Below are 10,086 nucleotides of genomic sequence, written 5' to 3'. Positions count from 1 at the left end.
AAGTCAAAGCAAAGGTCCATTACTCAGCAGCATTGTCAGGGGCCAGCCACAGATGGCTAAGGAAGATGGCTAAGAACAGAGAAAGAACACAGCCTCTCCTCTCCCCACAGAGCTTTTCAGTTTCAGCTTTGGGAATATCTACCTGCTGCCCTTTTTGATATGTTTTGTATTGCACCCAGGGCATTCAGAGTCTTGCTATATTTTTGTTGCTTCATTTTCAGTGCAGGGACTTGAGGAATTCCCAGCAGAGGACCATTGCTAGGGAGAAACAGGAGCAGAAGAGGCTGACCTGGGGATGTTGAAAATACAGCATAACATCTCTCACTTCAGAAAAGTTGCAGGCTTTTGAGTTGGGTGCTGTGTGGTCTCGGTGATGAGGTAGAAACATCAAATACTGCATAGAAGATGCTGCTGCTGCTCTGGCTGCCAAAAGTGTGGGTTTGGATTTTAAATAACGTAGCCTTGATTTGCAGAGCAGTTACCTTATCCCTATAAGAGGAAGCAAGAGGGTTGATATACATGTGTGTTGCTGCTTCCTCTTCTTGCCACCCCTTCCAGCCCTTCCTTGCCTAAAGACAGATGTCTTACAGAGAACAGACTTCTAAGGTAGGGTCTTTTGTACCTTTTAAAATGTGCTTTCACTTCAAAACTGAACCATATTTTGCTGAATTAAACACAGGAACGGCTCTGTGACATACTGGTTATCCTTAAAGAAGTTGTGGTGACAGTTGATGTACTGGTGGATACCAGACCTTTTTTCTCTTTCAGGCTGTGTTAGCAAATATTTGAGTCATGTAGGACTTTGCATTTATTTGCTTGATTTTAAGTTGGTGCTCAAGGCTTGTGGCTGGTGTGTGACGTGTAGCAGACAGCTAAGGTTGCAACTTGTTCATCATGTCACAAAGCACTTTGCTTCTCTCAGTTTAGCTCTGCCACAGCCTCTGCATGGCAGTGTACCACCAGAGGGTTTTTTTTACTCACCTCTTTCCGGGGGGGTGGTGTGGAGGCTTTCTCTGTCGGTGAGAAAAATCAGCTGCATGTTAAGGTCTCAGAAGCAACAATGAGAAGAAACTAATGGACCACACAGCTGAACTCGGGGACTGCATGGGATGGAGTCTCCTAAATTGAGATAATTCCCACTTTGCAGTTACATCTGGGCCCTTCGTGGGGACAGAGAGGAAGGGGAGCTCCAGGGACATCCCTGCAGTTCCCTGGTGTGCAGGAGCTGCCTCAGGATCAGCCATCAGGACTGGGATCCCCGCGGGAGTGGCTGCTCACCCCAGAAGGAGAATTGAAGACCAGGGCACGCTGGAGCTGCTGCTGCTCCTCTCCCAAGCTCCTGGGGTGAGGAAGGCTCCTCTTCTTGAGCCTGGTAACTGAGTGAATCTTCCCCAGCCTCAGCACTCCTTGGGATGAATCCGAGTGGGAGTGGTGCCATTCCCCAGCTGGAAGAGTGACACGCACATCTTGCCAGCCACCGCCACTGAGGCTGGGTAAAAAATTTAATTTATTTTAATGCAGCTATTGAAGGGTTTTAATTCCATCAAAGGCAATAACACAAGGCGAGCCACAAGTATTCATTTGTTACTTTTAAATGGGTTTGCTTCATCTCTGCCTGGTTGTTCCTTTTTGGATTTTCAGAGTTCCTTCTCGCTCAGAGGCACGACTGTTCAAGGGTTGTGAATTTTAAAAATTGCAGATTAAATTCTGCGTTTCACACATGAATATTTAAACAGTCATATACTCTCTTTTTTTCTGTAAGGTCCCATTTTTAATCATTAATGCCTGTTCTTCTGAGCAAATAAACCCCATATATGAGATTTGTATGCATTTAAAAAAAAGACACTTCTCTGGGACAAGTTCCAATATGACAATATTCTGTTATGAATATTTATGAACCCATCAAAACTGGAAAATACTGAATTTGCTAATAGAAATCATGGAAGATTTATTGTTTTTTCTTTTACTTTCCTTTTGAAAGAGACTGAGAAATTCTTTGCAAATTGGGTCAAGTTCACTACATAAGTCTGGTCAAAATGTATATTTTTAACCTTTTTGTTTTTAAAAAAATTCAGCTTTTAAAGTTTTAAACCTTTTTGATTGAAAGCAACTTTTGCATGCATAATGTATCCAAATTGCAAAGTAAAAAAAAAAAAAAAAAATCCCAAAACTTTTGACAGCACTGACTAAAATGAAACAAAACAATATGCTTCCTTTATGGCAAAGATTTTATGTGAATGAAAATGAAACCTGAGATGTTTTTAAAGTAATAGTTACATTCCTTATTGCACATTAGTAGCAGAACATAGATCAATGTGCTTGTACTGACATTTTTACCAGGTGATAATGAAAGCTTTTCATCCAGATGCATCACAATTCAAGTCACAAATCAATCCACAAGTTGTGAATGCCCCATCCCTGGAAGTGTTCAGGGTCAGGTTGGATGGAGCTCTGAGCATCCTGGTCCGGTGGAAGTGTCCATGGCAGGGGGCTGGAATTGGAAGATCTTTGAGGTCCCTTTTAACCCAAACCATTCTGTGATTCAGTGACTTGAATATGCACTTTTATCACGCTGTATTAAGGAAAACACCATCTGTTGCATTTGGCTCGTGACTGTGGCAGCGTTTGCTCTTCCTGTGCCACACGTGTGGCAGTGTTGTGGCTTCTCTCCTGTACACCAGGCATCCTCACATGCTTTGTTTCACATTTGAAATGAAATCTGTAATGCTGTTTAATTAAAGCTTGTTACTGTCATGGCAGTTTGTACCAGATGAAGATTAGGGTCTCTGGGTGCAGAGTGAACCCTGACTGCCTTTCCTTCCTCCAGCACTTGCTTGTTGTGTTTGAATAAGGGTGAGAACAGTGCATGATGCAAACAACCCACAAGGAAAGTCCTGTTACTATAAATATGACATTTCTGAATCAGCCATTGCACAGAGATGTTTGCTTGTCTGCTGCATCTTGGGTTTTGACTTGGGAATGAAAACATCGTGTCAGTATTTCCCATGGGATAGGAGCACAATTTTCCAATCATCTCTAGCTGTGGGTGCCTGATTCAGAAAGTAAATTATTAAAGATACAGAAATGGCAGCATTTATAAGATATGGTTTGTTAAAAGGTTTATGTAGTTGTAGAATAGCAGGGGTTACTAGATGCCTCTTTTAGTCCACCCTGCCTATGAAAGCAAGAAACAAACTCATATGGTTTTGATCTCTTGCAGTAGGAGGGTTGTTCTTTTTGTTCTGCTCCAAAAAGTGAGTTACTCTTCAAGAAATTAAAATCTGCATGCAAAGGTTAGGAATAATTTCTTTGCTGAGTAGTTGATGAAGTCTAAATCCTGAGAGGAACCAGAGATCCAGGATTTTAAAAAAACTCTGTGTAAACAGTAGCTTTTGTTTGTTTGTTTTTGTAGGGTTTTTTTTGGTGGGTTTTTGGGGCTGTCTTTCTTTTATTTTGTCTATTTTCTTTTTTTAAATTTTTAAAAAAAAAATTCAACTGTGTTTTTGCCTTACTTTCTTCAGTATAAGACTGATTTGACATGGGGTCTTATTTAGAACTGCTTTCAAAGGAAACAGGGGTTTTACTACATCTTCTCTTTGAAGGGATGAGCACAAAAATTTGTGACTACATGTCATTTTCTTTGCCTTCATTTTCTGTAGCGCTGATTCCTTCTGCTGAAGATGGCTCTGAACTGGTCAGTTCTGGCTGTGATCCTTTTCTTGCCAATCAGTCTGGTTGAAGGTAAGTAAGAAAGATCCAAACCTGCATGTAGCACTGTTTGGTACTCTGCATTTCCAACTTTCCAGGACACTGAAGCTTCATAGTACACCAGAGCAAATTTTGCCTATTGTTTAGTGGGAATGGAAAGAGTAATGTCACCTCAGCTGGCAAAAATAATTGAGTGCCTTGCAGAGTGGCACAGAATGATAAATCTGATAGGAATCCAAAACTGGTCATCTAAAGACACATCTGTTCAGCTGGGACAATGGCAGGAGAGCTATGATTTCTGGAATAAAAGGGATCCACATAGATTTCTTACTGAGTTAGTGCTACGAATGGTGCTGGTTTTAACCGTGCCACGGGTGTGTATTCCATCGCTATCCCAGGTTTTACTGGACTTGAAGCAAGGCATCTAATTCAGGAACACAGTAAATTTTTTGAAAGTAGTTTCCTTTCCCTAAAGAATGAATTTTGCCTGCCCCATCAATTTTTCAAAGCCTGTATTAAAGTGATAGAAACTTGTTGCCTAAAATAAAGTTGGAGGACTTGCAGCTCATCACTGTCTACAGCAAAAAGGCACCATCTCCACTGCACTTCCAAACTTCAGGAAGGTGAATCTGGAAGTTGAACACTAATATGTGCCCCAAGGCTGCCAGTGCAATCAGGAAGTATATTTTTGAAGCCAAGAGTTTCCTGGGCTTTTACAATGTCTCTGTAAGATCTTTTTAACATCTTTTTTTCAGTGCATGCAACTTACAACAGGGTGAGTGTAGAGGCTGGCCATGAAGCTGTGCTGAGTTGCCCCAACATCTACAGTGCATCTTTGCTGATGGTGATATGGAAGAGGAATTACAGCAGTTGCTGCCTGCTGTCTTATAGAAGGGATCTCAATAAGACAAGCAGGCTGAACTGCAGTGAGAGGATCACATGGAAATATTCACCTGCCAGTGACCTTGAGCTTCGTATTTACCCCGTGAACCTCGGGGATGAGGGAAATTACACCTGTGAAATTGCCAGCAGTGAAGGGAATTTTCATTTTTTCTTTTCTCTGACTGTGACAGGTAGGATTGCATCACTAAAATAAAAAATTTAATTAGTCTATTTGCAACATAGGCAGGAATTTAAGAATATTAGGAAGCATAATGAATACATCAAGTTACCCTTTTTATATTGTCAGGTAAACTATATCTAGGTTTCCATAAATTAAAGAAAAACCAAGCCACAGGAAGACTTTGTGTTTTGGCTATATTAGTTAAATCGTCTCTATATAACTAAAAATTATAAGAAATTAATTTTCAACTCTATGATTGCTATTACTAATTTTAGTCACTTGTTTTTGTTTTTTTTTAGTTGGATTATTTCATTAGTTTGTTTTGGTTTTGGATTTTGGTATTTTTTTGGTTGTTCCCTGCAGAATCTTGCCTTTCTGATGAAAATGTAGGTGTTGTTTTGCCAAATGCAGAATATGAGTTGTTGGACTTCAAGCAGAAGAGTTTTGCCCAATTCCTCTTTTATTTCCTTGCTATCAGATTTTTGATTCTACATATTCAAACTCCTAAATAATGTACCTGAAGCTTCAACAATCTGCCTTTTCTTCAGTCATGTTGTAAATCTTTATTTAATCCACCCCTCTCTGTCACCCCATATCCTGCTAATCTGTCATTACCTTTTGGGAAACAGGAGGAAGCAGTACTTTAGATGCAGCCAGATAGTTTTTGAGATGTTCACCTTGGACTTTTTGATGCATTGTTCTTCCTTAAAGATGTGCTAATATTTCATATTAATTTAAAATCTCACAAATTGGTCATGCAATCTGAAAAATACCACCTGTTGGCCAGCTTCTCAGTTGGTGATTTTATACTGAAATAAGTGAAATATTAAAAATGAAATAAAAATATAAAATATTGATAGAAATAATGGTTGTGGCTTTTCAAAATTTCTTCTGCAGTCCCTCCTATGGTGACTCTGACCCATGACAAGAGCAGGGTGGCTGTTTGTCAGGCATCTGCAGGAAAGCCACCTGCTGACATCTCCTGGATCCCTGCAAGCAATCACAGCTCTGAGGAAGAATTCCACCACCCCAATGGAACAGTGACCAGAGTGAGCTACTTTGGCTGGGCCCACAGCTCATTTCCCTCTGTCACCTGCCTGGTCACCTACCCAAACAAGAACCAGACTCTGGTCATGGACCTGAGATGTAAATGTTGTTTTTTGATGTTATTTTGCTTTTCACCATGCTTTGGGCTCCTCTCTGCTGCTCTGTGCAGCTGCTCCAAATAAATGCCAGGGCCCTGGAAATAGGTTAGTGTGGTTCTAAGGTGAAGTCCTAGGGCATGTTGAGAGATAAATTAATAATTTTGAAACCAAATGCTTTGTGGCACTGTATGGAGAAGCTTTCAGGGTGTTTTTCTTTCAATTCCTGCTCTGTTTTACAAGAAGTCCTTACTCTTCTTTTAGTAGGTTCACCTTGGCTGGCTGCCAGGTGCCCTCCAAGCTGCTCTGTTGTTTTCCCCCTCTCTTCAACAAGACATGGAGAAAAATACAATGGACAGCTTGTGGGTCAAGGTGAAGACAGGGAAAGATCATTCACCAATTTCTGTAACAGGCAAAAGAGACTTGAGAGAAAGTAATTTCTTGCCACTCGAATCAGAATAGCATAGCAAGAAACAAGAACGAAAAATAATCAAAAAGCACCTTCCCCACAACATTTTGTCCAGCTTTTCCACAGTAGTGATGGTCTGGAGAGATTTTCCTTGGGCACTATCTGTCTGTGACTTGCAAGTGTTCCAAAGGTAGTAAAAGGTAAAATTCAGCTTCTCCTCTGGCTGTGCTGGACCTGTTGGAAGTCTATTGCAGTAGGATTTGTAAGAACAGCTAAATAAGTGCTTGTATCACCAAAGTATCTCTACTAGTAGAGGCATGAAGAACAGAAATCAGCATAGACTGGTCATTAATAACAGCATTTTGCAGGGATGGCTGCTCAGTTGTTCAGGGCTAGTAGTACTTAAAGAAAATGAGAATGTAAAGGCAGACAAGTTGAAAATGAAAATGTGTTTGTGCACACAAATGACTGGGGGTGTGAGGGGTTATTGCTGCACCCAGGCATCTCATCTGTTTCTCTCTGCTTTGTTTGGAAGCAGAGGATTAGCTTTTTCCTCCAGTTAAGGTAGGCAGTTAACAGTCACAAATTTATGAATACTGACATCTAGCTCTGTAACTTGCTCTCTTCTCTTTGATCAGACACGTACCATAGGCTTCTCTACATCCTGGTTGGAGCAGCTACAGGTGTCAGTGCTATCACTGGTGTGGCTTTATGCTTGATTTTCAGGTGCAGAGGTGAGTCCTTTGATGAACCTGAAATATATTACAATACCATTGCTGACTATGTGCAGGTACAAGGTACCCTCAGCACTTTACTGCTGAGACTGAGGTGGGAGGCAAGGGAGGAAAATGTTCATTTATGTACTGTCCTTTTGGAGAAGTTGTAATAAAATAAGGGGTGGCAATTAAAAATAAGTCTGGATTTTTGAAAGAGCTATAGGTACTGTGGTATTAATGCATTACAGACATGTCAGAGATTCATTCAGGATGAAAGGGGTTCTTTCTGAGAATAGGGCAGGCTTTGAGTTTTTAGAAATTTTTGTTTGTTCTGCATTTACTGGCCCAAAATTCTATTCTTAAGAATGACAGTTCATAAACTAATGACTAAACACAAACTCTGTTTCCATGAGCAGTGATAAGTTTTAAAAACAAACAAACATAAGAATTTAACATATGAGGGTAACCATATTTTGGAGAAAGTCTTTCAAGAGCTGGGGGCAGCTAGAGGAGAGCCCCAGCTATAACAGCTGTGTACCCTGCACTATCAAACCATCCTAACTTCCTGACATCCTACTTTCAGCTTGCTGGTTACGTAAACAGGCACCTGGCCCAGCAGAACACTCTACAGTAAGTGGGCTTCGTGCTTGTGTGTGCTTTGCAGGTTTTGGTGTATTCTTCACTAAAACTTGTAATTTCTTGGCAATGTGTCTGCTCTGACAAATCTCCCATTTACCTCTGTGAGCACTTGCAGTGGGGAATGAGGAACACATCATCTGTGACAATGTCTGTTGTTTGGATGGCTCTATCTTTATGTATAATCAGAGTATTTGAGCAGTCATTTAAGCCCTGGATAGAGAGTGGTGTAGTGCGTTTCCTGTCTATTTACAATGCTGAATTTTAACTCTCCCAAAACTCAATATATTCATATTTCTGCTTCACAGGGTAGTCTTTACTCAGATGTTTTATTTAAGAATGTGTATTCTTAATAGCAGAAGCCTACTTGATTATAGGTTGGATGGAACCAGACATGCCTTTTACAATGGAGGAAAAAGGTCCACTTTGTTTTGCTGTAGTGGAGACAAACACAGCTATGAAACTTTTATTTTTTACATGGCAGTTCATATACTTGGAAGCCAGGAAAATAGCAGTGATAAATCTGCCACCACAACTTTTAGTCTCTAAATCCAGTGTGTTGTGATATATATTTAACAAAGTGAAAAAGTGCTGCTTTTCCTCAGGGCTTCTGCCTCACTTAATGCACATGGAGAGACCAATTATTTCCTATTTTGTTTTCTGCTCATGATTTAATTAATGGTCGTGTGCCTTGTTTGTTGCAAACAAGTCAGAGTGCTCTGAAGTTAGAATGATTCATTTCCTGACATGCTCTTGTGTGGCATTCAGGACAATTTCATTGATGAGAGGGGGAGTTGCAGAGATCAAAGGTTTCCAATGATTTTAGGTGCCTAAATTGGATTGTTTGTGGTCTGTCTGTTTTGTTTTTGTTTTGGTGTTTCGTTTTCAGAGAAGCTAGCATTGTTCATTGTCATTTATTTTGCTGTAGATGCCAACATTTCAAACTTTGTTTTCGATTATATTAAGAAAAGAAATTTCAAAGGCTGTCCTGTTGAGGCTTTGTGAAGGCTGCTCTTGCATCTGTCTGCCAGTTTATGTTCGACCCTCTGTGCTCTGCCCTCTTGCTCAGAGAGCTCAGAGAAATCACTTCACATTTCTTTTGCAACAGTAATGTTATCTACCAGGTTTCTTCTGCTTTTTGTTTGGGATCTATAGGACTGAGGGTCCCACAAAATTCTACAATGTAATACAATAGTACATCTTTTTCTTTCTGTTGCAGACTAAAACCTGCAACTTCCCACCTTCAGGTGCAAGAAGAGAAGCAGCCAAGCCTCCTGACTTTTCAGAGAGAATCTATCAGAACTACAGCCCAAGATCTGTTTATGTATGCTTATAACAGTGTAGGCACAAGTAGCCAGCTCAGCTACTAATGATACTCAGCTATTCAAACTTGTACTTCAACTCTTGAGCCTCTGACCTTACCCACAAAAGCCTTTGTCTTTCCTGACCTGACGATGGTGGGGCAGAAAGACCCATTTTAGTAAGTTTTTTTCTCGTTCTCTAAATATCAGTACAGCTCTAGAAAAAGTTGGAACTTTTAAAGATTGAATTAGGGAAATACCTTAATTTTCTTTGAAAGTGGACTCTGATGTATGTGCTGCCTTTCCTCAAAACTATAATGGACATATTTCTGTGCCAGAGTAAAAGACTGCTGGTGAAAATACAGCACTTTTCTGTCCATTTTGGCAACTGGATTCTCTTTAAAGTTCTGTGTGACATGGGGCACCTCAAAACATAGAAGGTCAAAGCAATACATCTAACAGAAATGCAGAAATAAGAGATTTTTAGGGTTCTTTTTTGGTTGTTTTGTTTTCTGAGTAGATGGTTGTACCTGACACATGATGAGCTAGTATTTGACATCTTTGTCTATTTTTGAATTTTTAATGTATCTCTTTTGCAATTAATTTTTCTGTTTGCATTGATAATTGATGGAAAATAAAACCAATTTGCTATCATACTGGATATGGAAATGAGAAACAGCAATGGATAATATTTGGACACTCTTTAAAGTAAATGCACAAAAATGCAAATATTTACCTCAAGTATTTCTGTGGTTATTTGGGTAAATGTTGACCAGTTTCTGAGAAGCTGAGATCACAGCATGGTTTTCCTGAGAACAGAAGTGTTAAGTAGTACAAAAGGCAGGTGGTGTGCTTATTTAAAACAAAGGAAAAAAAAAAAGACAACCCTAACCACACCATATATTTCTTCTCATCTTTATGTCCCCAAGCTAAAAATACCTCCACAGACTGGTTGTTAATTTCAGTTTTCATTGGTCAGGTGTGTCAGCCCTTCCAAACACTAATGCAGCAGTAACCACACTGAAATGTGTGTTTTGAAGGGCCTTTTCCTGCTTGTTTCTGCAGGGTCATCTCTGCTCCCTAAGTGTTAGGCATGAGCATCTCCCAGTGC

General features: G+C 40.0%; 1 protein-coding gene across 2 annotated transcripts; it reads left to right on the top strand.

The window, feature by feature from the left end:
* Positions 1-693: 693 nt before the first annotated feature.
* LOC111942584 (cell surface glycoprotein CD200 receptor 1-A-like) lies at positions 694-9,710 on the top strand. 2 transcript variants are annotated; one of them, XM_023945701.2, is made up of 7 exons: positions 694-1,493; positions 3,660-3,741; positions 4,464-4,781; positions 5,669-5,917; positions 6,961-7,056; positions 7,622-7,668; positions 8,894-9,710. In XM_023945701.2, exons 2-7 carry the CDS (start codon positions 3,681-3,683, stop codon positions 9,008-9,010), a joined length of 888 nt encoding a protein of 295 aa, XP_023801469.2. In that variant the 5' UTR covers positions 694-1,493; positions 3,660-3,680; the 3' UTR covers positions 9,011-9,710. The 2 variants fall into 2 exon arrangements, with proteins under 2 accessions (XP_023801469.2, XP_023801470.2); XM_023945702.2 differs by lacking the exon at positions 7,622-7,668 and having other exon boundaries at positions 8,894-8,938.
* The last annotated feature ends 376 nt before the right edge of the window (positions 9,711-10,086 follow it).

This window comes from Cyanistes caeruleus, chromosome 3 (genome assembly GCF_971803275.1).
Source record: "Cyanistes caeruleus chromosome 3, bCyaCae1.hap1.1, whole genome shotgun sequence".
NCBI lineage: Eukaryota > Metazoa > Chordata > Aves > Passeriformes > Paridae > Cyanistes > Cyanistes caeruleus.
This window is presented reverse-complemented; position numbering and strand designations above follow the sequence as displayed.